This window comes from Topomyia yanbarensis, chromosome 2 (genome assembly GCF_030247195.1).
Source record: "Topomyia yanbarensis strain Yona2022 chromosome 2, ASM3024719v1, whole genome shotgun sequence".
NCBI lineage: Eukaryota > Metazoa > Arthropoda > Insecta > Diptera > Culicidae > Topomyia > Topomyia yanbarensis.
In genome coordinates, this window is record NC_080671.1 from 127,160,684 (window position 1) to 127,186,612 (window position 25,929).

The 25,929-nt window shown below is 37.3% G+C and overlaps 1 protein-coding gene across 1 annotated transcript; it reads right to left on the reverse strand.

Moving 5' to 3' along the window:
* Positions 1–328: 328 nt before the first annotated feature.
* LOC131681233 (zinc finger protein with KRAB and SCAN domains 7-like) lies at positions 329–21,674 on the reverse strand. The gene is made up of 4 exons (XM_058961941.1): positions 21,153–21,674; positions 2,291–3,169; positions 1,393–2,235; positions 329–1,101 (listed from the first exon to the last, which is right to left on the reverse strand). The coding sequence occupies exons 1-4, from the start codon at positions 21,285–21,287 to the stop codon at positions 910–912; spliced, it is 2,049 nt and encodes a 682-aa protein (XP_058817924.1). The 5' UTR covers positions 21,288–21,674; the 3' UTR covers positions 329–909.
* Positions 21,675–25,929: the final 4,255 nt, after the last annotated feature.

Here is a 25,929-nt window from a genome sequence, read left to right on the forward strand (position 1 = left end):
GGGGGAACTTAAAATTAGGTAAACCGTGTTGAAGGTAGTTTTGCCATTTAACCACGGCAAAAATTACAACTCATTGATAGGTTTTTTATACTCAAATTTAAGTTGAATTTACCTAATTTTGAGTTCACCCCAAACAACTCAAAAGTAACTTCCCCCACGGAAGATCTCGACTGAGTCGAACCTCTCGTTTTGTTTTTGACAACACTAATAAGTGCGAAAGCGACGCACAACTCAAAAGTAAGTTAAAAGAACTTTTCTGCAGGTTGTTTTATTTAACCGTGTTCTTTTTATTTCCTTCATTCTGGACGTTTCATTCAAAGGTACCAAGTGTCTGCTATGACTATATTCTCATTTATTTAAGTTTAAAGTATTGGTGTCAGTATGAATCAGTGATAACAATATGAATGAGAAAAGCTACGTTATCAAATCATATAACAAAACGCTCTCAGATTTTGTTCAGTCAGGATTACTATTTTACCAATACGCATGCAAGGGCCGGGTGTAAACTTACCTTCGACATACCAAATATCTTGGACAATTAGAAGCGTCGTTTGGTTCGGATATTGAATGAGTGAGGAGGATTGTTGCCGCAAGGGGTGCTGTATACACGTATCGCGAAACATGTAGCTTTTGGATATTGAGGTGTGACGCTGCAACATTAGATGCGACACTGCAACATCGTGTGTTATAAACTAGGGCTTTTTATTGAAAAATACAGAAATGTCTCGGTGTGCTTCACGGCACCAAAATAACGACAAAAAGTACGACACGCGTACAGCAGAGACCCAGCTAACCATATTTTGTGAGTGTGCAGCGCAATCGGACGGTTAGCTTCGAAGTCTGTGCAACTTAACCCAGAAATTTGTTTTTTACATCTACGTATATAACATTTAAATTTATCACAGGGAATTAAATGGGTTTCGTTGAATTTTTAAATGTTCTGCTTGATCTGGTGTCTAACTTTTCTTTCACAGTGCAAGCGCTAGTTTCAATATCGTGCATTCGTTTCCTGTGGGAAAAGCAATTTCCAGAACTGGCGAATGATTTTGGGCAGTGTGGACACTTGTATGGCCGTGCTCCGGTGTGCTGGTTCAGATGGAACTGGAATAGATAAAAGACGTGTAATTTTAGTTCGTTTTCTATACAAAAATGCTTTAAATCGAAATGAAAAGCCTTTTCAATTTTTAAATAGTTTATAGTTTTCATATAGTAAATAAAGATGGAAAAAGCAAAAAAAAAATCTTCAACTTTTCGGAAAGACAAATACCGACTTGATACCGACGAACTGAAAACATTTTCTTCATAATTTTCTATCTAATGAGTAATTCGGTACATTTTCCACTCATGAATCGATTGAAATTATTAAATTTAAAGTTACCAATACCATCTCACCTTCAGATCCTGACTCCGCTTGAAAGTTTTACTACAGATAGAGCACTTGTGTGGCCGTGCATCGCTGTGGGTGATTTTGTGAGCCCGAAGCGTACTGCTGGTCGGGTAAACTCGTCGGCAGCGGTCACAGGAGAAGCTTTCCCCCGCATGATACTGTCGGTGGCGCGACAGATTGATCGACGTTTTGAACACCCGATCGCACTTTTCACAGGTGTACTTTCCCTTGGACTTTGTGTGTGACTCCATGTGTGCTTTTAGGTCACTCTTCGTGGTGTGGCGTCTCTTGCAGATGGTGCACGTTAGCTTCGATCTTCTGTTCAGTTGACTGCGGGTCCGTTTCGACAGAATCTGATCTAATTTGATGGTAATTTTTCGTTCTGGCTTCTTCTTTGGTTTATTTAGTGCTTTTGGGGGCGTTGAAGCTTTTTCGAGATTTTTCATTGAACCTGCTGGATTATCACAACGTTCTGGTTTTGGTGGTTTTTCGAGATCTTTCACATTGCTGGACATGGGTTCCGTAGACTTGCTTTCCACGGGTCTTGTTACGGAGGGTATGACTGTAATGGTCGTTGTTGGTGGTATAGATATTGGAATCGATTGCGGAATGTTTCCATCTGGCGGCTTAGGAGCTACAGTTTCAGCATTGATCTTATTTTTCTTAACTCTTATTTTGATCACTTTTTTGTCACCTATGTTTTCGGCACAGAGCTTTTTAGAACTGATTAAATGGGATGTCACAATGTGCTGCTGCAAATCAGAATTAGTATTAAAGGTTAACGGGCAATTTGTACAAAGGAAACTTCCGTGGCTGCGAACATCACATTTCAAAATCGCTGGTATCATCTAGAACGATGCAAACGTTAGTCTTATTCCTATCAATGATCAACCCTATACAAACCTTTTCGTTGCAGCTCTTGTTCGCTAGATTAGCTGGGACCAGCTGAATTGTAACAACATTTTCCGGCTTGCGCTGACGTTCGTGTTTGAATCTATTCTGCGACTCTTCGTCGTCCAAGTATAGGCTGGGATCAACGCCAACCTCCATTTGGGTTACACTGTCGTCGTCTAATTTGAACTTTTTAGTTATTCCCGTATTTACGGAAGGGCTTGCCGAATGAACCTGGAACACAGGCTGGATAGTTGCAGCTCTTGAACTCATAAGGTTGTTGATATCGCTACTTGTACCAGTTGTAAACTTGTTGAACGCTTCCTGTCCGACGTACGACTTCAACAGTTGTGTCAGATCGCTGTCGTTTAATAAGTTACGGTTAGACAAAATTTCTCTAAAAGTTGTGTTCTTTAGCCTCTGAATTAACACCTCGAAGGTGGCCTTGTGGTCATGTTCTGCCCACTTCAGCGCCTTTAGGATTAACTTCAACAACTCTTGATCCTTGATCAATAGTCCCAGCTTAAGATCACTGTAAGATATAATCGAAACTTCCGGTTTGATTAATTTTATCATCTGCAGCTCACCAGCGGTCGAAGGGCTGTTGCAGCTGACTGAGATTTGATCACTGACGGCTTGTTTCAGCATGCCGTAATCGAGCTTCGGTGAACTGCCTGGAGCGGACGTAGAAGCCATGGTAGTAGTAGTAGTTCTTTGGTGTGCCGCTGATAGTGGGATGTACTGCTTGGCTAGGTTTGCTCGAATGCATTTGAACCAGCCAAGATATGCTTCCTCGGTCTTTTTGGCGAGAATGGCGAATTTGTCGATGCTTTCGACTTTGATGAAACAGGTTGCGCATAAACATTTGGGCAGGTCGTCATGTAGGGAGACCTTTTTGGATTATAAGAGCAATGAAAGTGGTGATGTAAGTTATTTTGACGACATCGTATTCTTATAATAGTACAGAAAAGGTTGAATCATATAGAAATGCAATAAAATATTTTGATATACAATTTAACGCCCCTCCACCCAAATTTCCAAATAGAATTAAACAAAGACATGTTTTCAGCAACTCTTAATAAATTTGTATCTCGAAGATTGCTATTTCGAACCAATAGGACAACGGTCACTGTTTTTGCACCGACTCATTTCGTCTTATAAACCATAATGCGATAGTAGCATTACACAGAGAATTCTTTGCACATTCACAGTCTCTAATACCATTACCTGGACCACAAACAATTTCCAAATTTGTGATAACTCTTCAGGTAATATTGATAACAGCAAGAGCTGCCTCAAGTCTCTCAAAATCAATAGCCAGCAATATCATTGAGTAAGTTCAAACTCGTGACTCGTAAGTGCAAGAAGCTAGGAAGAAATCAGATGTTCACGAACATGAAGGAAGCAACCACGATGATGATAGGGAAGTGTACAAGATAGAAATGAACAGTCTCCAAGACGCAGTTGGTGTAGCAATTTTCTCGCCTCTTAAATAAGTTTTCGCGTGAAATGGTAAGTCGTTCGAGCGAGATCTGCTGGACAAGCATTAAAACTCTTTTTGTTCTTTTTATTGTTTATTTCAGTGATTCTCAAGCTGGGGTCTGCGGGGCCGTGCAGTCGTTGCTGGGGTCCAAGAAGAAAAATATATTTTCCGAGCGCATATTGTATTTTAAATCCTTGTTTCTTAACAAACTGAAAATAACATATTGATAGCATTCGAAATTGACGTTTATCCATAGGGGTCCGCAGCAACCCAGGGTGATTTCTAAGGGGTCCGTGGTACGAAAAAGGTTGAGAATTGCTGGTTTATCTCATCCGTTTAGCAAATGAATTGAACCAAATCAAATAAGTAAATTATACAATAAATAGTTGAAGAAATTTTATGGAAGACTGAGCACTAAGAGTCTCCGAAAATGAGCACTAGTGATTGCCAAGTTTTAAATTATTAATTTCTATATTAGGTTGTGTTCCGTCCTTGCTTGGTAATATTAAAACACAACTTATCTGTACGCAATCACATCGTCAAGAGAGCTCAACTCCTGTATTTTGTTCATTTATATATTTACAAAGTTATTATTAACAATGTTGGTAGTACTAGTTTTTGACATTCAGCCAACATAGGATTTCGTCGGAATTTGTTAACAACGATATAGTTAAGAAGCCAACTTTTATTTTTGCGACATTTTAACACAACAATATTTTATTACCACTCAATTTCATTCTCATATGTGGAATACTTTCTGTAATAAAAACACTGGTAATTCGAAAAACCGTGACTGTGACAATCGTACAGTAAAAAATAAAAAGTATAAAATTAAACAGGACGAAAGTTGTACTCACGAAATACGTACACTCGTGTATTATTAACTTTGCTGACATGAAGAAACGCTCGCTGTAGTAATAGGACAAACGGTCGTGAATTTGGCCGTTCTTTCAATCCGATGCCAATTGCTGCTAATTCACATAATAATCAGTCAATAATAATGAACCTAATACTGCAACCAGCAGCAGCATTTTAGTCGCTTCCAGTGATGTACCAAATCGGGTTTTTATAATTTTGGGGGAAAAAACCCAAGGTTTTTTCCCGGTTAAAACGGTTTTTTAGCGGGAAGATTGGGTTTTTTGCAATTTTTAGTATTTTAGTAATTGAACATTAATGTATTGTTATCCAAACATTTTTATTTTATTTATGAGCATTATTGTCAAAGTTTTGCATGTATATTAATCCTGAATGGTTTTCCTCGATTGAATCATTGTTATAGCGGTGATCCAACATTTCTTTACAAACATTGTGGTTAAATAAGTGATAAAACGTTTCAACACGTTTTGGGCTAAGTCGATTACGTTTCTTACTTTGTGAATCCACCTAAACGTACTAAACATTTTTTCTACTGTTGCTGATGTAGTTGATGCCGAAAGAATTCGGATTGCGATTTGTGAGAGTTCTGATTACTGTTCATACTAAAGACGAATGTCAAGGCCACTCGCTTTCTGCATATTACTCACATTTACTTTTCACCGAACTAAATAGGTATTTATGTGAATACCTACCTTATTTCGCTAAAAGTATAGCAACCCCTAAAAGTAGTTTGGGCATCACACGATTATTCTAATTTTCTCTAGTCAGAGTAACAATGATTATTGTCCATAGTATTATATGAAACAAGTTGGAATATGGAATGGACCGAAATTAAAGTCGCAGGAACATAAGCTTCGTAAAACCCGTTATAAATATACTAGAATGTGAAAATTGGATTTGAACTTCAAGTTTCAAAATCGGACAGGAGCTTTTCGATTATGTCCTATAGAATAAAAACCGTAAAAAAGTATATCCGGTTCTTACAAAGGACTTTTCTTTATCCAACTTTTGATCTTGAATGTAACGTTATATGGAATTTCCTGTGAGCGAATTATACTGGAGGTTCATATTTGCCGACTTTTTCGGGTGAGAATATTCTAAGCGATTCTCATGCTCAAGGATCTCTGTCCGATTTTTACGCTTGATGTTTATATTCGATTTTTACATGCTAAGATATCTGGAGGGGGTACTACAAAGTATGTTTTATCCTTGCAACTTTTATTTTCGGTCTCTCAAATGTAAATGCAAAATTCTTTAACCCTCCGGAAGTGGCCCACTGAACGAGCAGCCGCTGGTGCCCTAAGACGATTTCGCTAGATTTTCAGAGCAGCGTGCACTCAGTGCACTAGCGCGACTGCCGAAAGGTTAAAAAACATTAAATGAACATCATACATTCGATAAAACGAAAAAACCCATATTTCGTCCGGGTTAAAAAGATTTGGGAAAAAATCCGGTTAAAGCCCAAAAATAAAAACCCGGGAAGATGGAATTTTTCCCATCGGTACATCACTGGTCGCTTCCAATGGTTTCCAATGAATGCCCATGTAAATTTATAAACCACGTGACGATACAACGAATAGACATCAATAGTCACAGAGATTGACTGAAATGTTCTGACTGGTTGAATCTATAAGTCAATAAGTTGCGATTGCCGTTTCGATTTCATGGCTTCAGTATGTGACCGTCTCTCGTTTGTTTTTGTTCGTTACGGAATAAAATGAGAGAGCTGATCAGAAATCACGGAGAAAAGAAAGGAAAAAAGAATTGAAATTGATTTCTAACTTTTCTGTACACTCAGCACGAGTGCTTTCGGAATTACAGTCATACTGAATATATCTTTTTAAATGTCAGAAACTATCTTTAAAAATCAAAGATGGTATCCAGTTCGGAACTATAAATATTCTGATCGCCTATACAACTCAACGAACAGATGTTTCTTCACTACAATTCCCATAGTCTCCCTACGACGAAGTAATCATTATCTTTGCCGTATGTGAGTTTGCTATCGTCTCAAATTTGCGCTTCTTCTGCTATACATCCCATACAAGCTGCATTGTCGTTCCTTAAGGGCCCTGTCTACAAATATTTTTGCTTGTCCAGTGCAGTTTTGAGAATGATAGACAAATAGCAACTTAACTATCGTGACTTCTTTTTTCTTATACTGCACCGTTCTGCCGATAATCACCGATACCGGATTGATTCCGAAGATCATCAGATCATTTTGATTTTTGTCTAGGTCTTGTGACGTTTCCAAAAAATCTTACCTCAGAATCTTCAGGTTTATTGAAGACTAAATTTTTTTCTAGCTGTGAAATATTTCCGTGAGGTAAAATCTTAACCTTTTTTTCATTTCCAAACTTTTTCATTCTTTAAGAATTTAGAATTTTAGGAACTTTTGAAATTTTTCTTCGAATATTTCAATTTTATAATTAACAACGATTTAAAAAAAAAAACAATATTTCCTTGTCAGATCCACTAGCTTTTGTTTGAATGAAAAGTTTTTTCCACACCGTGTGTTAGATCTTCTTAAAAATCAATCAGCTTATGTAGAATGTTGATACAGTACTGCTGATTGATTTTTATGAAGATCTAACACACGGTGTGGAAAAAACTGCTTTTTCGTTTTAGATTTTTGCGCATTCTCTGTCCAACCTTAAACTATTGAGACATTCACCGAAACGTACACGCCGCGCCAACTGTTTACTAAAGGCTGCTCTAAGGTTGCCAGCAAGTTTTTGGTGTAACTTGTACCTGTATTTGCTATTTGCGGTAGTAACAAGCCTCCCATTTTGGTTTAAACGCAAGGACCATTTTTAAAACAGATTTTTTTTTTGATAAGTATAGCTCATTAAACTAATTTTATCAATTCTGTAATTTAGGGAGAGTTTTTGAATTTTACTGAACGGGGTGAATTTGGCACCACTTGCATCTGGTATACACTTCGGTTTTTTACGCAGTTTTTTATGAGGTTTCCGGGTGCTTTTGAATTCAATTTGATTTTCGGAAAGATGGTAGAGACGGGTCTGGAAGACTACTTACGGCCCGCACCTAAACAATATGGGTATTTTCGGAATGGTCTTGACGAGTAGGTATCAGAAATTAATTTTGACGCAATTTTGAAATCCAAGATGGCGACATCCGGTTTAGCGAGATTCGCTATAACCCAATCAATAAGGAAGCCGCTATCTTTGATTTCAACATGGCTTCAAACATCGACCTTTGTCTCCTACTCGTAAAGACCATTCCGGAAATTTTCATATTGATTGGGTTATATAGAATTTCACTAAACCGGAAGACACCATCATGGATTTCAAAATGGCATCAAACATAAATTTCTGGCACCTACTCGTCATGACCATTCCTAAAATTGTCTTATCGCATGGGTTATAGCGAATTTCGTTAAACTGGAAGTCGCCATTTCGGATTTTAAAATGGCGTTAAAAATCAATTTCTGGCACCTACTCGTCAACACCCTTCCGAAAATATGCATATTGATTGTGTTACAGCGAATTTCGGAAGTCGTCATCTTGATTTTCAAAATGGCGTCAAACATTAGTTTCTGGAACTTATTCGTCCATTCCGAAAATTCCAATATTGTTGAGGTGCGGGCCATAAGGAGTCCAGACCCGTCTCTTTCATCCTTCCGAAAATCTTCTAAGCCTTTGGAATTCAAAAGGACTTAAAATATTTTTTGCAAAAACTGTGTTAATTGTGAAATCTGCGCAAAAAAAAACTGCCAAAATTCTTTTTTGCATTTAAAAGGAATAGTTTATAATAATAATTAATAATAATAAGTCTTTTGCATTCAAATAGAATTAAATTTTTTTTTGCGAAATTCGTGCAAAAAAAACATTCAAAAATATTTCAAGTCAGGTTTTTTATGCGGATTTTCGAATTAACGCGGATTTTCCAATGAACGCATTTTTTTACGCGGATTTTCCAATGAACGCGGTTTTTTTACGCGTAAAAAAACCTGGGTGTAGTCAACCGGCACAAAACGTTGCATAACGCAGAGCTGATTTTTTGAACAACTGGTGTTCTCATTCAGACCTTCGTTATGCAAACTTGCGATATTATGACAGATTGGCTAAGCGCGGTGTTTCATGAAACGCGACCGTTACATTCGATCGGAAAAGGCCGCGCGGAATGTTGGGCCAATGCGCTAATAGCTTTACTAGTTTGTGAACCAATTTGGTTATCACTGCGTTCAAAATTTTTTATTTTTTTTTTTAATTTCAGCAGAACCTCTTTAGCTACTCTAGCGCAGAGTTTTCCGTGAAGTGCAGTCTATATAGTACTTGGCCGTGGCGGATTTGTACACGTACGTGAATTGTGTTGCTTGAGCATTTAGTGTGCGTGGAGCAATGGACGTGAACGAAGGAATGGCGCGAGCTAGTCAGCCTATCACCGCAAAGGAAGAATCGAAATCTCCACGAATTGCGCATTTCCTTCTTGTGACACGAATTTTGAAACAGCACTTACGATGCTATATGATGATAAATTGTGTTGGTGCATCTCTATTGTGACTTTAACACCTTCGCACAAGAAGATATGTTTCAACTTGTTCAGCAAACTGATGTTTTTACAACGGGACAATTTAAGCACCACATCTTTCCTTGTAAAACTGAATTTAGCCTCACCTTCTTGGAAAGAGCTCGACTTTTTTTAATATATTCTTATTAGAAATATTTCGGCTAAGCAGGCATTCGGTATTTTTGAACTAGGTTTTTATTAGAGATGGTCGGGTTCGGGTTTTTGGACCCGAAACCCGGACCCGACCCGAACCCGACGGGTTTCGGGTCGGGTTCGGGTTCTGTAAATTTAAGCTTCTCGGGTTCGGGTCGGTTTTCGGGTTTTCAAATTTGAAATTCTCGGGTTCGGGTCGGGTCCGGGTTTTTGAAATTTTGAACTTTCGGGCTTAGGTCGGGTTCGGGTTTTTCAAATTACAAATTGTCGGGGTCGGGTCGGGTTCGGGTTTCGAACAAAACAACCCAACCATTTCATGACACTGTTTGCGTCTATACACAAAACGCAGTCTTTTTTGTAGTAGTGAATTATACTTCGTGATACGAATGGATGACACATATAACCGTACCAAATGTTAGCACCTCTGAATCGCTAGAATTCGTCGCATTTTCTGGAGCTCAAATATTATATTTTTCATTCTTGCATAAAATTCCGTCTCTTCAAATTCGCAATCTGCCTGAATTATTTAATTTCAACATTCATGAGAAAGCATTCAACAATACGTGTTTCACATCTAAAATCTCTTTGCGATTTATTTTTCATGATAATTAGTAATAAACCAAACCAACAGGAATTTATCGGAAAATATCGGTTAAACTTTCTATAATACTTTAAAACCGATACTTAGGCCGCGGCGACTTTTTCTCTACGTAAACGGTTTTGTGAGGGTACATTCATACCCCAGAACTAAAATCGCTCTAATATGTCTAATTTTTATTAAATTTATAAGTAAATTGGATTGTTTTATTCTAGCATCATTGGTAAAGTAAGCTGTTTAAAAATATTCGTGTTTTGACTATTTAATTATGTGATATTTCATTTTGTATAGAACTCTCTAGTCTTTAAAATACGTCAAAATTCCCTTTTTTCTTCATATTGCTTTAACTCCGGTAGTTTCAAATCGATTTTGACTATTTATACGTCATTGTAAAGCTTATTAAATTTTCTTTTGAACAATTTTTTTTTCAAAAACCAGTCAAAAAGTATATTTATTCCGATGCTTTTTTGAAAACCAAACGCCAATACAAACGTCAAAAATACAGCAATACGTGTATATAAAGTAAGTATGTTCCAGATCCTGGGCTGCAGAAGATAACGAATCAAATGATGCGTCTTGCATATTATATACAAATCATATTCACGAATGTGTTTTGACTCTTTCATCCGCAAAAGCAAAAATTACGATACCGATCCAAACGCATTTTCTAGTTACTTTGTCATACACCCAAAACAAAAATCTCTTGCAATAGTTGCAAGCGACAATCACTTGCAAATCATGTCGGCATCGCTTGCAATTTTGCAGTCGAAGCCGCTTGCAATTGTTGCAAGCATATAAAATCACTTCATCTCGCTATACGTACATACGTTTCTTCAACACACTATCAAAGCATTACAACCACATTCACGTGCCTATGCTGGTTGGTATAGCAACGCGCGGCGAGTTTTTCCTGTTCTTATGTGTAAGGACAGATCAGTGCCTATAGTTAGCGCTATGATGCATAAGGGCCTGAGTTCAAATCTGGGTGTGTGTTACTTTTTTATTAATCGTGAAATCATCGAAGTGTTTATATATGACTTTTATCCACTTATATATAGCTATTTGGTAGTATGGTTGGGTGGATAAAGTATTGCTTAGTGATCTGTTTGTGCAGGGTTCATTTTTCAATGCCAACAGTTTTTTTTCTAACACATATTGGTCATCAATACATATACATCGCTAATACATAAGCAAAATTCGTTTTTTCTGTTTCTTGCATTGCATGCAATTTTCGCACATTACTAGAACGCTTGCAATTTTCGCTCGTATTTATTGCATTAATGTAAGCGAATCTTACCGGGTACGTTTTGGGTGTAGTGCTTTGTTATATCAAATAGCATATACTATTATTCGGAATCGTTGTAACTAATACAATTATACACAAGTTTTACGCTTACTATGTATCGATATTTTGCTTTTAAAAAAAGATATATATATTTTTTTTAAATATGTGTACATGACAAAACACTAACGCAAACTGTGTTTGAGGTACATTTATACCCCAAACAAACTTCAAGCGAGCACTGTTAAGTTGGTCAAATGAAACAAATAGGTTGTACCTGCTTTAACGGATGTTTAATAATCAAATTGGTTTATGATAAAGATTGCTTGCAATTAAAATAAACTGTAACGGAAAAATAAGGATTTGAACTCACAAATTTGGTGGTACTTTGGTGTCATTATGGCGGCTCAAATTTAAAAAGATAAATTAGATATTCAATCATAGATCGTCCTAACGCTAATGATGGGACATCAAGAACACGTCAGAAAATCTTGATTAATACCCTTCGATACATGATTGATCGTTCCAACCAGTAACGTTGGTGGCGTCATGTAAACTGTCGAATACGAATTGCCAATTGCCATAGCTTAATTTAATACATGTAACAAATTATATGAAACTGCCTTGCAGGAATGGTTTCTGATAAAAAATTAGAAATTTTGGTTAAGTACGACGGGAAAGGTTGTTGGAAACTGGGACCATTAAGCTTTCTGTTTCCCCATGAGTTAGCCGCCGATTTAACTTAATTTCCGGTTAAGATATCGACGATTTATGTTTCTCAGAACATAACAAATTCGACGTTCAATAATAGTAAATATAAATGGGGATTCTAGTCGGCAGTGATATGTTTAGCCATATGCAGATATAGCTCAGTGTGTATGGTGCTACTTCGAGTGATTCTACTAATCTTAGATGAACCTAGGGTCCAGCTTGGGAGCCTGGAATTTAAAATCTACGAGATCTATGGTTGATTCTCCGTATTAGCAAGTTGGATTCGGATCAGGCTTCTCAAATTTTAAATTTTCGGGTTCGGGTCGGGTTCGGGTATTCAAATTTAAAAATTCTCGGGTCGGGTCGGGTTCGGGGTTTAAAAAAATTTTATTCTCGGGTACGGGTCGGGTTCGGGTTTTTAAGTTTTAAAATGTTCGGGCTCGGGTCGGGTCGGGTTTTTCAAATTTTATAATTTCAGGCTCGGGTCGGGTTCGGGTTTTTAAATTTTTATGCTCTCGGGTTCGGGTCGGGTTCGGGTTCGAAAAAATTGAAACCAGACCATCTCTAGTTTTTATTTATCCGTCGTTTCGGCAATGTAAAGCGCCATATTTATCCTAAAGATGGCGCTATACAGTGCCGAGACGTCCGATAAATAAAATGATTGCTTAGCCGCAATAAATTCAATAAGTATATCTTAATCTCACCACCACCTTAATCCAGGGGCTTCAGTGCAATCATACAATGTAACATTGTATGGAACGTTTGACGAATGTCAAGATGACTTGCTTTCTGCATGTTCCTCATTCTACGGATTATTCCACTTTTAATCGAATTGAATAGATATTTATTTTATTTTGAGTTAATATTGATTCAATTTCGTTAAAAGTTGGAAAACTCATAGAATCAGTAACGTGCAGGATGGAAGACTTGTTGACATTTGTCCTATGTCCTGAACAATGATCAAATATTGCACAGTTGGCAAAAAAGATCCCCAGATGCACTTATGCGATATGCCCAATAACGCAAAATGCGATGTTGTTGTTCTTGTTTATTAATGACATTTTACACCTGAGGTGCATTCGTCTCATCAGAAACTAACACTAACTTAGTGCCATAATTAAGCTAGCGTCGAATTGACGCTAGCTCCAAAACTCTGGGGATCGCTTTTTGCCTAATACCGGGAATTCTGGGTCCTCAAAGCACCATCAACAGATGTGTGCAGTGTAGCAAATCAGGTACGTTTGATTTCTATTCAAATTCCGCAATTTTAGATATATAAATTATGATAGGAATCCGGTGGCGACTACTTCAGTGCCTATGGGGGTCGCTTTTGCCCTCTGTGTATTGCTCAAGAGTCACACGATTATTCTAATTTTCACTACTCAGTCTCTGAGTAACTGTGGTTTTTTCACCGATTTATGTTAAACGAGCTTGTAACGTATTGGTGATCTGACCTGTATGCAAATGACGCAAAAATACATTTTAATCGCAGTAGAAGTACCCCGGTGGTCGATAAGATGGGTTTTTCGATCGAGAAAAGAAATGAAAATTATCAGCGAAGGTTTCCGCAGATCATCCGAGATCAGCGCGGTTGCCGAGAGTTATCGAAGCTATCAAACGATGATTGTTTATTAAAAGTTTCGCACCACCTTACCTGACGCTCCATGCAAATAATCCAGGCGTTACTATTTTATTACCAGTTTTTTGTCTTTTTGACGATTATCAAACTAATGCCCGCTGTAAATAGTAACAATAATTGATATTGAGAAATATCAATATTGTAGAACGGGAGCTATTGTGAAAAAACTTAAGGGCGATACTTCCATCACAGAGAACAGACGTCCATCTTCAGCATTCAACTTGTGAAAAATCTCTAACGGTTTCGAAGGTAGTTGGGATATCCAAACCAGGTGCGCTACTGTCGTCATGTTTTTTTGTGGCTGAGTTCGACAGAATTGACAGCGGTTATTCCTCTTCCCAGTCAAACTGGTCCAGAACCGGTTCGGACTTCCAGCATGAATTCCAGCTCAAATGCATCAACCGATAGAGTCGGAATCGGTTGTTTTCTTTGAGCAAGATTCCATACTGAATCCATTCAGGATTTCCGGTCGTATATTAATTCAAATGTTTACACACGTTTTTTAATTATTTTTCTTCGATCATGGATGTCTGTTCTCTGTGCTTCCATGGTGAAAAATGGAACGAAAAAAGTAAACAATCGCCGAAAGGGCGATATGTACTATCATTTAATTTAATAATTTTGAATTGCGTATGCGGAGTGTAATTTTTTGTAGAAAAACCTCTATCATATAGAGAGAACTTCTATAGACGAAGTTCGCGCCAAATCGTATTCAGAGTTGGCAGCACCCTATCAGATTCTAATGAAACTTTCTGTACAAGAGAACTTTGTCACAAAAAGCCACTTTGTATACTTTGTTTTTCCAAAAATGATCTAGACTGTCTTTTGAACAGGGCCAAATTCTTTTACCATTTTTTTTCAAATGGCTATAGTCTAAAAATGACAAATCCTACAAAAATGTTGTAGGAGTGGTTTTCACGAAATTAGTCAAATTTTCGAATAAAAATATTGAAATTTTTTTTCATTGACTCCCACACTGAAAAAAATCGATTTTAAAAATTTAAAGTCGATTTACAAAAAAAAACCTGTTTTAATCCACCTAGCGGTGCAATTGTGCCTTTCTCAATCATGAACACGAGAATTTTTGCGTTGTTTATATTCATTATAAGCTTCCAAATGTATATATTACATTTTTATTATACACGACATGACAACTATATACAAGAAAAGAAATCATTATTCGAGTTCTAAAATTTTGTAAAAGAAAAAACAGCTACATTAATATAAAATTGAAAACCTGTTTTAATCCACCTAGCGGTGCAATTGTGCCTTTCTCATTTCTCTAAACTATAGCACGGAGGCTTTTTATGTTCAACATAGTTGTGGAAATGTCCATTACATTCTTAGTACACTTTGCATTTATACACAATAGCTTGCCAGCCACGAACTTGATGAGCTACGTGTCGACGGTGAAACACTTGAAACAAAAAATATCGTGCTTCATTAGCCTAATCAGTATTAGATCAATGTTATCTGCTTGCTAACTCATTTTGTCATGCGGGGGTGGGTATGTGAGGTGGGCGAAAGTTCCACGAACGAACGACTCCCCAGCTTAAATTGGTTTGCTTTGTGATATAGTGATGGTTTAAAGATGATGGGGTTGATGGGGAGGGGTATGAGGGCTGAGGGGTGATTTAAGGAGATTTTTAAGAGAGGGGAGTGAACGGTAGAGGGGGGCGGGTGTAACCCCTCTCTTTAAACCATCAACTACGCCCCTGTTAAAATCCAGAAACCTTTTCAGAGTAAAAAAAAATTTGGCCGGGATTAGGTTGACGTTTTTCAGAGTGATTGCATAACCTTTCTATATGAGAAAGGCAAAAATGTGCCAAAATCCAAAAAAGTGAATAGACGTCAAATTTTTTTTCGAGTTTGCATCAAATCTCGACGTTTCATGCACCTTGAAGACATTTAGCATCAAAAATAAAAATTCTATTTTTAATTTTTCCTATAGATTAGATGATAAATTTCTGTGTGGCCGCACTCTTAAACCCGTAATTCCGGAACCAGAATTCCGATCGATCCAAAATTCAATAGCAGCCGATGGGAAGGTTGCACCTTTCATTTGAGACTAAGTTTGAGCAAATCGGTCCAGCCATCTCTGAGAAAAATGAGTGACATTATTTGACACATACTCACATACATACACACACACACATACACACACACATACACACACACATACACACACATACACACATATACATACACACATACACACACACATACAGACTTTTTCCGATCTCGACGAACTGAGTCGAATGGGATATGACACTCGGCCCTCCGGGCCGGGATTAGGTTGACGTTTTTCAGAGTGATTGCATAACCTTTCTATATGAGAAAGGCAAAAAGGTGCGAAATCGGCAAAGTCCCAAAAAGTAAATTTTTATAAAAAAAAATTTTTTTTCGAGATAACATAAAATCTCGACGTTTCATGCATTTTAAAGATGTTTGGCATCAAAAATACGAATTCGATTTCTGAAATTTCATGGGGTCCCCCCTTTGAAAAAAAAATTTGAGTTCCGGCTTATATGGGAATTTCATATGTGGACGATTGGTCACATATGAAATTCTATATTTAGTCTATATTTCCGGACCCATATAAGCGATCCGTACGAAATTTTATAGACATCTATGGAGATATTATAGCTATCATTTGGGACTAAGTTTGTGAAAATCGGCCCAACTATTTCCGGGAAACTGATGTGAGTTCGTAAATTTTGAAAGATGGCCGCTTTTCCCGGGCACTTCCGGAACCGTCCATGATGGTCAATGTAGTCAACGATAGTTTGGTTGGCCGTCGGTGACCTAGAACAGCAAATTTAAGTTGTTTGAGAGACATTTTAGCGAAATTTTTACCTTTTTTGCTTTCATCGGAGTATCGGTTTGAATCACAATTTGCTATGTGATCGCACCCCACAACCTGTAACTCCGGAACCGGAAGTCGGATCGGGATGAAATTAAATAGCCATTTACGGGGACGCAATACCTTTCATTTGAGGCCAAGTTTAGTCGAATCGGTCTAGCCATCTCCGAGAAACCGATGTGACTGTTATTCTGAATTTAGATACTTCCGCCTGGGCTTCCGGAACCGATGATGGTGGCCAATGTGGCCAAATAGATTTTGAATGGATGTTAGTGACCTAATACTACAAATCGAAGCATTTGTGGTCATATTTTGGAAAAAATTTCACCTTTATACATTCATTGCAGAATTTATTAAAATCGACATTTTCTGCGTGTTCGTACTCATCACCCTGTAATTCCGGAAACGGAAGTCGGATCCATTAGAAATTCAATAGCAGCCTATGGGAACGTTGCACCTTTCATTTGAGACTAAGTTTGTCAAAATCGGTTCAGCCATCTCTGAGAAAATGAGTGACATTTTTGGTCACATACACACACATACGCACATACACACACATACACATACAGACATTTGCCGAACTCGACGAACTGAATCGAATGGTATATGTCACTCGGCCCTCCGGGCCTCCGTTAAAAAGTCGGTTTTCAGAGCAATTGCAATACCTTTCTATTGAGAAAGGCAAAACCATTTTTGATTAGGATGAAATGTTGTTCCAACCCTGTCAAAAAAAATGCGGACGAACATGGTCAGGCGATTTAAAAAGTTTGACGTTTAACTCAACTCACCTTTTTTCATGAAATCGAAATTGTTATTACTTTATCTGAAAGTACAACTCCTTGAGAATGTTTTCCCAAATGTTTATATAGATCCGAGAAATATATCGAAAGTTACAGCGCTTCCAAGCGCGCTTCGTCTACCAAGAGCAGTGGTAATTTGAAATTTTAAACTCGATCTCGAAATGTCGTTTTACTAAAAATGGTTTTTCCGTGATAACGATTACCGAAAAACTACTCAATTAATTTTCTTAATTTTTTTCAATTGATCGTAATTAATTTTTCTCTTACTTTAACTATTCCTTTTTTATTCATAAATTTTTGTTTCATGGGTAAGATTGTTTAATACTATTTTTAGAGCTTAAAACAGCGATTTTTTACTAAAAACGTTCTCGTATACAGAAAAAATTATTATTTATTCAACTAATCGTTAAGATACGAAGAATACTCATATACTAATGGAATTTTTTGATATTTGGGATTTTAGACGGTCTCCAATCATGATCACCGCAAACCTCTTAAATAAAAAAAGGGTTTCGGGGAAAAGCCATAACTCCGCCAATTATTAAATTATTTTTATAAACTTATGCTTGTTTATTTTACTGAAAAATGTGCTACCAAAATATTATAAGTTTGATGTAACGAAGTTACTGCTTCATTCTTTTACGTAAATTCAAACTTTCTTGACATTTTTACAACTAAAAGGTATGTAACCCCTTAATCAAGAATCCCATTTAAAAGAGTTTATGTCGTTAAACAAATATTCCATTACTACTTTTTTATTTTCTTGTTTAGTGCTGAGGAAGAACCAGAAAAAGAAATAACCACCACAACATTATGTATTGAATTTTACATAATTATTTATATATTTTTATATATTACATTTGTCCCAAAACTAACTTCAGCATGCATGAAGTTAGTTTTGGGACAAATTTCGTATTATTTCTATACAAGGGAAATACTTTTGGTTCATCTTCTGAATTAGAATACCTTTCCGTCTCTACTTTGCCCCCAGGAATAGGCACAAAGCTGTGGAATTTTTGAGCTCCAGATATTGTTTTAGCTTTATTATGCAGCTACTTCTGACATTTTGTTGTACTGTTCAGTGAATATGTAGCAGAAAATTAATTTTATGACATTTTTATCAGTTTGTTCAACAGCCTAGTTATACAACTCTTGAGGATTTGTTGTGGTTTCCATAGTCGCGAGCAAGACTGGCTCTTTTTGCCATTCGCTTGAGAGTGCCACCAATAGCATCATAGGGTCTTTTTCCATGGGATGCTCCAACAAAATGCCATTCTGTTCTTAACTCATTCTTTGACTGGAATCTACACAAGCTTGCAAAGTATTTCTTATTTTTGAATTGTGCTGCTGCTCCATCAGACATAAAAGAAATTTTAGAAAAGTTTGTCAATTGTTTCATAAAATTTGTCAGTTTTGAGAGGCAAAATGAACGGCAGTCTTCAAGTCTTCCAGTCTTACATTCTTCCAGTCTTTTAGTTTTCCAATCTTCCAGTCTTTCGATCTTCCAATCTTCGACTTCCAGTCTTCATTCAAGTTTCTTATGAATATATGCCAAATTTGTTTACTGATACTTTTTGCATGTATTAGCCCGAATAGAAATGTACAGTAACAAAACCATGATTTTCACTGTGACAGTACAGTAATTTTACAATAATTTACAGTAAGTTTTAGTGTTATGCTACAATGCAAAAACAATAAACTTTAACGTTTTTACAGTAAATTTCAATGTAAAATAGACTTTAACAGTGAAAAAGGGGGGTGGTTATGTATCTTAACATTAAGAAAATCAATTTTTCTCATACATTTTTTTCTCGAAAACAGTAAAATTTAATGTGAATGCACTGTATCAGTTTTTTGCTGAACAGTGAAATTTATTGTTACATGAAATTTTATTGTAAATCTACTGTGAGAAATTGGCATCGAACAATGTTGAAACAGTAATAACTATAATATTTATTGTTTTATTATTGTTTGTAGGGTAAATGCTATTGTAAAATTCTATCCGGGAGGCAACTAGCAGCTGGAAAAATGGATTCTGAGATGATTATGACTCTAATTGGTTTAGTTTTCGATGAAAATACACTGAAAAAAATCAGTTTGGACAAAGAAAAGTTTTTTTCAAATAGCTTTTTTCCTTGAAAGTGCCCATCTTGAATTTTTGACGGCAGGTAGGGAACATAATTAGCTATCTCGCAACAAAATTTCATCCAAATAAAAACTGGGGTTTCTTGTAAATCGACTTTAAATTTTTAAAATCGATTTTTTTCAGTGTAATTTTGTGAAAATCACTCCTACAACATTTTTTGTAGGATGTCATTTTTAGACTATAGCCATTTGAAAAAAATTGGTAAAAAAGTTTGGCCCTTTTCAAAAGACAGTATAGATCATTTTTAGAAAAACAAAGTATGCAATGTGGCAGTTCTCATGTACAGAATGTTTCATTAAAATCTGAGAGGGTGCTACCAACATTTGTTCGAGTTGGCGCGAAATTCGTCTATATGAAAACATTTGTCAGATTATTAACTTATTGTAGAAATTTTTTTTAGCCCATTCTAGAAGCTTCACCACAGTTTGTAGAAACTTTTTGCCAAGCAGTCGAAAAAGTTGATGCTGGCATTTTCTTGATTTCTTTCTCAATTTTGTTTATCAGATATTTGATAGTTTTAGGTCGAAAATTATTGGCGTATACTCTCCGCTTCAAATTAGCCCAGAAATCCTCAATTGGACGCAGTTGTGGTACATTTGGAGATCAGCTTTTTGTACAAAAACTATGCCATTATCCTCCATTGCGTTTTTTGGCATAAAAGCTAGGGGCCAGATTAGACGTTCGCTGCCATTTTGTTTACATGGTATCTCCTAGCGGGTCGAAATCAACACTGGTTGTTTAAAATATGTGTGCCTAGAGTATAACGTTTAGTATGGTGACTTGCGCAGGGTTGCATTTTTGTTTTAATGCTAGAAGGGTTGTCCAAATTTCATTCCGCGTACGTTACTGTATGAAGCTTTCGATCACTGAATCATGCAATCTATGATGCCAAAAACACAATAGTTTTCAAATAGATAAAAAACCAAATCTGGAAATATTTGTTTGATTTTCTTTGAATGTTGTCTCTGCTAATATCGCCCTTTTCAATAAAAAGCGATAATATCTCCTTCAAATTAATAAAAAAATAATTCATCACTTAGATATTGTAGGATTTTTGTTCAATTGAAAATCGGACTAGATTTACTCTCCACCGTGAGATAACACTTGGATGATAATTAGATAATTTTCGACTCGGTTGTTTGTGGCCCAACATAATAAACATACGAGAGCTAGCATAAGTCCCGCGCAGTCGGTACACGTGGTGTGCGAGTGTGATACAAACGTCTCATACAAACGAAAGCACGTTTCTCGTCGAACAGTTGACTGTTGCATGATGTATTTTCAATACCTACACACACGAAGCGAGTATGACAACTCGCGGGAGGCTACATATGCTAGTGAAGGTTGTCTCACTCGCAGCATAACTGTTTTCGGTGTGTTGGTGTGCCAGTACCATTGACGAGTACTAACTCTTCCACATACCACTGCATTTGCATGTGCATACTAATTGTGCCTTACAAATCAATAACCATCTATTCCGTACATTGTACGAGAGATGAAAAACCAAATCGCATCATATTTGGAAAATAAATATACATACTATGATATCCTCAGTTGATGTGGTTTTACTTGACGGCCTATTTCGAGCCCACCAAGGCCAACCGTACTAACACTTGGGTGGCTAGCAACCGTATGGTTGTTTATCTTTCTCCCTTTTTCTCGCTGTGTCGAACGAGCTCACTATAGTGAATGTAGGTATCACAACTGTCAGCACGCTGCTGTGCGATTTTTCAATGACGCAGTTTATAATAAATGTATGCTTGCATTATTGATGCTGGCGAATAACTTACGTTCAATCCCAAGTAGCGCAAAATCTTGTGGTCCAACTGAAGACCACTTCCGAAGATCGGTATGCCACATGTCAGCTCCAAGATATCTGTGCCACAGGTGCGACACTTGCGCTCGAAATTCAGCGCCAAACTCATCGGGGGCCTTGCTTTTCACACAAGAAAGTCCAAAACACACAACAAAATCGTGAATGAGCTCAATTTTCACTTACATCACCACGCTATTATTATGATCATTAGTGAATGAGCTTTTTCAGCGCTGGTCTTTGTTGAGAATCCCTCACAGCCCTATACTTATAGTTCAAGGATATTTGTCGTTATTTGAAAATGTCACCTTGCACTGCACTGACAGTGATCAATTCAGAAATTAGAGCATAAACGAAGCAACACACTTATGAAACACAATTTTCGCGCTCAAAATTTTCATCAAATTGCACAGGGAAAGCACACAAAAAATGTCACTATAATGTTCTCCGTAAATTGCGCGTAGTTATGGCGTTGAGAGTGAGATGCGGAATGAATGGAATTCGCAGTGTAATAGTGAATTATACTGTTTGCGCGCTGTGATTTGCACTCGCTCGCTCTCTTGATCGCTCACCCATACATTAAAACTAGCCCAGCGTAGTGAATTGCTTTCTTACCAGCACACTTCGCTCTCACTATAGTGAATCGACCAAAAGTTACGATGTAAGTAGCTGCATTCAGGCAAGCAACACATTACAACTGAAATGAGGTACACGCTGATGTGGTATGTATGTATAATTGGACAGTGATATTTGTATTCATTGAATGTCATTTTTCGCTTAATTCTACTCAATAAGCAAGTGTTTCTTGTATGTATTGTAGCTTAGGAACATAACGCGGGTACATTGGAGAAGTAAAATTAAACCATGCTGACGGATGCTAGATTACCATGCGTTTCCATGAAAGAGATTTTAAGCTTTCCGACAACGCATACTGCTGGATGCGAAAAATTGTCGCAGCAAGCAATAAGTATTATGAAATTTAGGAGGACGGTACGGATTTTTTGTCGTGTGTCTGGAAAAGTACCTGTTTGGATTTACCCTGAATTTCGGATTTCTACGAAAAGCAAAGTATAAATTTCCAATTTATGAAGGGCCCTATTCTCACAGTCATGTCACCCAGTGACTAGAACAAAATTTCCTTCTAGTCCCTAAGTGACGTGACTGTGAGAATAGGGCCCGAAATGAGAGAGTTGAAAATGTTTTATAGAATCAAAAAATGTATACTACATAATCTATATGTAAAATTCATAATATGTTATGGATTATAGATGTAACTATCTCAACCGAAATCTTTCTGACTAACCACTTTAATAAGGCTTTTGCTCTTAAAATAAATGCGCCTTTAAGTATGCGTGCAATGCAACAGTCGTAACCTAGCGGAAAACATTCGAAACTGTACTCAACGTTTCGGAGCATGCGCGGCGCTATAGAGATACGGAACGTCAAGACGATGCAACGATGTGACGTGACATTCTTAGGCGACAAAGACGGGGATACATATAAGATGGGATGATACACAAAGTAGATGCAACCTCTGTACATATGTCGATGGTCATTATTATTGTTCGTTAAGGCTCACGAAACCTTTTTTGAGCATGTGTAAGAATTGAACGTTTGGTAGAATGCGTAGGAGAAATTGTGTTCGGCTTTGCCACCGGTTTATCCATATGAAACCTTTTAAAAACTCTAAGAGAAGAATATCAGTCGATTCATTAGATTATCACGATTCAAATTATGCAAAACAATTGGTGGAAAAACAATTGACCAAGCGGAATGGTGCTTTTGAAAAAGTGGCTTCAATGAAAAAAGTCTAATGGAATTAGAGACAAAAAAAAATTCTCGTAATTCATTGGAAAATAATAGTTAAGTTTCACATTGTTTTATTTTTGCCAAAAGCTTATTCACGCAGAACGGTAAAGACTACAACAATGATGTCTTCTGAGATGTTTTAGGTTGATCGAAGGCCTTCATTCTGGTGATATAGCGGCAATGATTAATCTCCTATCAAGTGAGATATTTTTCTTCAATATACAAAACAAGATGAAGTCTTCAGCGATGCTGGAGAACTTGTCCACTGGAAAACAGACAGAGAAAGAATGATCGGAACGGTGACAATGAAGAAACGGTGCGAATGAAGAAACGGTGAGTATGGAGAAACGGTAAAAATTCACCTTTTTATTCAAAACACTGAAAAAAGATATGTCCTCAAGCAGGAATTGAACCAGCGATCTCCCACAGTCTCTAGTTGGGTGGGTTAACCACTCCGCCATCGCCATCACATATTCCCAACAGTATCGTGATCACCGTCAAAGTCTCCAATACCTCCTAAATGACCTATCGACCCCCAATGTCTCATATAAGCAGAACGTCACCTCTCCCTCTCATCAATCGGGCAAAATCTCTCTCGTTATCTATTTTTAGGTATAGTTACTATATTCATAGTTAGGCAGAGACACTGAGTGGAGCCAATTGAACATGTCAAATACCGGAGCCAACCGGGCATGACGTCACACAACATGTTCTTTTTGGATGTATATGGAAAAGGTATTGTGATTATGGTCATAACTATTTTGCTCTTATCTTGTGTTATCGAGTGAAGAGAAACGAAAAGAGCCAATTTTTTTTGTAACAAGAAGAGATATTCGCACAAGTATGAAATTATATCATCAGATCTTCGAATTGGTTTTTTTTTATTCATGCATGTAAAGTTCTTACTTACGACGACAATGGAATTATTAAGCTAGAGCTTGAACATTCACATGGGATGCCAGTGTTTTTTTTTCTCCTGAAATAAGAGCTGCCAGTTTACCGGCTTTTGTGTCCGCCTAACTCTTACTATAGTAACTTTATTTTTAGATACAGTGGACTGCGCTAAGGCTTGAGATATTTTATTATTATGTGTCGTTATGGCCTAAGGTGTAAAGTAGTCGTTTTAGCGAGTAGATGTTCGTCGGTTCCAGTCCTGATCCTACCCGTTAATTTTTTTTCTAGTAAGGTTTAGTTCCCAACAAATACATACAAACGAAATATTAATAACAGCGGGGAAATGGTACAAAGCAAAATGCGTCAATGACAATGCTGTAATACCGACGCGATGGCGGGGAGGCAAACAATATTATCTCACTCATCGATAGTGTGAAGCTAATATATGCCATTTTACTACTCCACCAGTGTGTCGTCATGGCAATACCGTCATGGTGTTTTTACCGAATAGAAGTTTGTCGGTTCTAATCTAGAACAGATTGTAGATTAGAACCGACAATATCAGATATTTTTTACCAGAACTTTCAGCTCACGAGCTATTTATAGCAGCGGATAAAAGAATGAAACAAAATGCAATGCAGCAGCAATGATTATAAGATTGCTTGTGGGGGAATGTAAGGTGTAGAAGAAAGATACGATACCAAATACTACTAAAGCGTCCTTGTGTGTGAGTGTGTGTCATCGTTTTTTTTTTGTGAGCGTTGCGCTCATCTCGAATTATGCACGAACAGCTCAATGTTAAAAAAGGATTGCTTTTGGGAATGAGATTGAGAGCCCAAGTACAGAAAATCTGAGCCCGCCGTTTTGGGTGTAGTTTGGTTAAAAAGCTTCAATTTTTTCACTATTTTTTCCAACCATTTCTAGCCACCCCTTAGTGCGACGATTATCACGATATAGAATATATTGTCTGGGCATGCGCCGAGTATTGTTCTGCCAGATTTCAACTATAGAATTACCTTCGGGCCCGAGGAAGATTACCTAATGCCTAATTAGGGACGTGCTAGCAAGCCGCGATCTCCTCAATATGTCCCTCGTATACACCTTCCTAAAACCATCAATATATAAATTTAATTGCTCCTTTTATTTTTTTATCACTATCAGAAGGGCACCCTTCCACCTGTATTGTACACGAGGGATTGCCCTTCCTATGATGATTTTCAGGGATAGACCGTTCCAACATCAAATTATGGTCTTGTCAAATTTTGGTCTTGTCAAACTACAAATGACGTGAAAACCCAAGATGATACCAGATAAGGTATAGGCATACGTAAAGCGAGAGTTTTGGTTTTACAATTGGCAACATCTATGTTGCGTAAATACTGCTTTACTTCCAGAAAAAAGAAGTTGGTAAAATCGAAATTAATTAAAACAATGTTTTGAATATAGAAACTAGTGCTTTCAGCCTTTTTGAGGTTCTCAAGGCATTTGCCACCAATAATACACACATGCATGCACCTTATGCAGATTATCTTGAATCTGTTTAGCGCTTGTCAAATCTGCCACTCTTCTTATTCTTATCCGGACAAGCTCTTCTTCCCTTTGGGGCAGACCCTCGATTGTACACCATCGATGAATTGATGTGACTTGAAGGTGACCAGAAACATATCTGTCGTATGAGTTACCAAATACGGGACCAACAGCACGAACATTACACGCGCAACTTGGTGTGTTATCGGTCCGCATCTGAGCCGTACTACAAAATCGTCTGCAGGAATCTCTGCTGGATCGAGAAGGACCACCCGGCGTCTCAATTCATGATGTATCGTGATGAAGGACACCCAGGTGTGTAATTGACGCCGTTGATCCCCCGTTTCCCTGGAACTGAAAGTTATAATTTTTCTTCTTCCTTTCATCATTGTACAACCTCTTCCGTCTGTCTCTGATACCAAGATGTAGGAATATCTTCCCGAAGCATATTTACCCTCTCTTCGTTTTTCTAGTTTTAATGGCATAATCGTTTCTAGTTTTAATGGCATTCAATAATCTCGCTA

Coding starts and splice junctions, on each gene's coding strand:
- LOC131681233 (XM_058961941.1), bottom strand. CDS start 21,287: ATGAGTTTGGCGCTGAATTTCGAGCGCAAGTGTCGCACCTGTGGCACA. Junction 3,170..21,152: donor TGCGCTACTTGGGATTGAAC/GTAAGTTATTCG, acceptor TAATCCAAAAAG/GTCTCCCTACATGACGACCT. Junction 1,102..1,392: donor AGCGGAGTCAGGATCTGAAG/GTGAGATGGTAT, acceptor TATCTATTCCAG/TTCCATCTGAACCAGCACAC.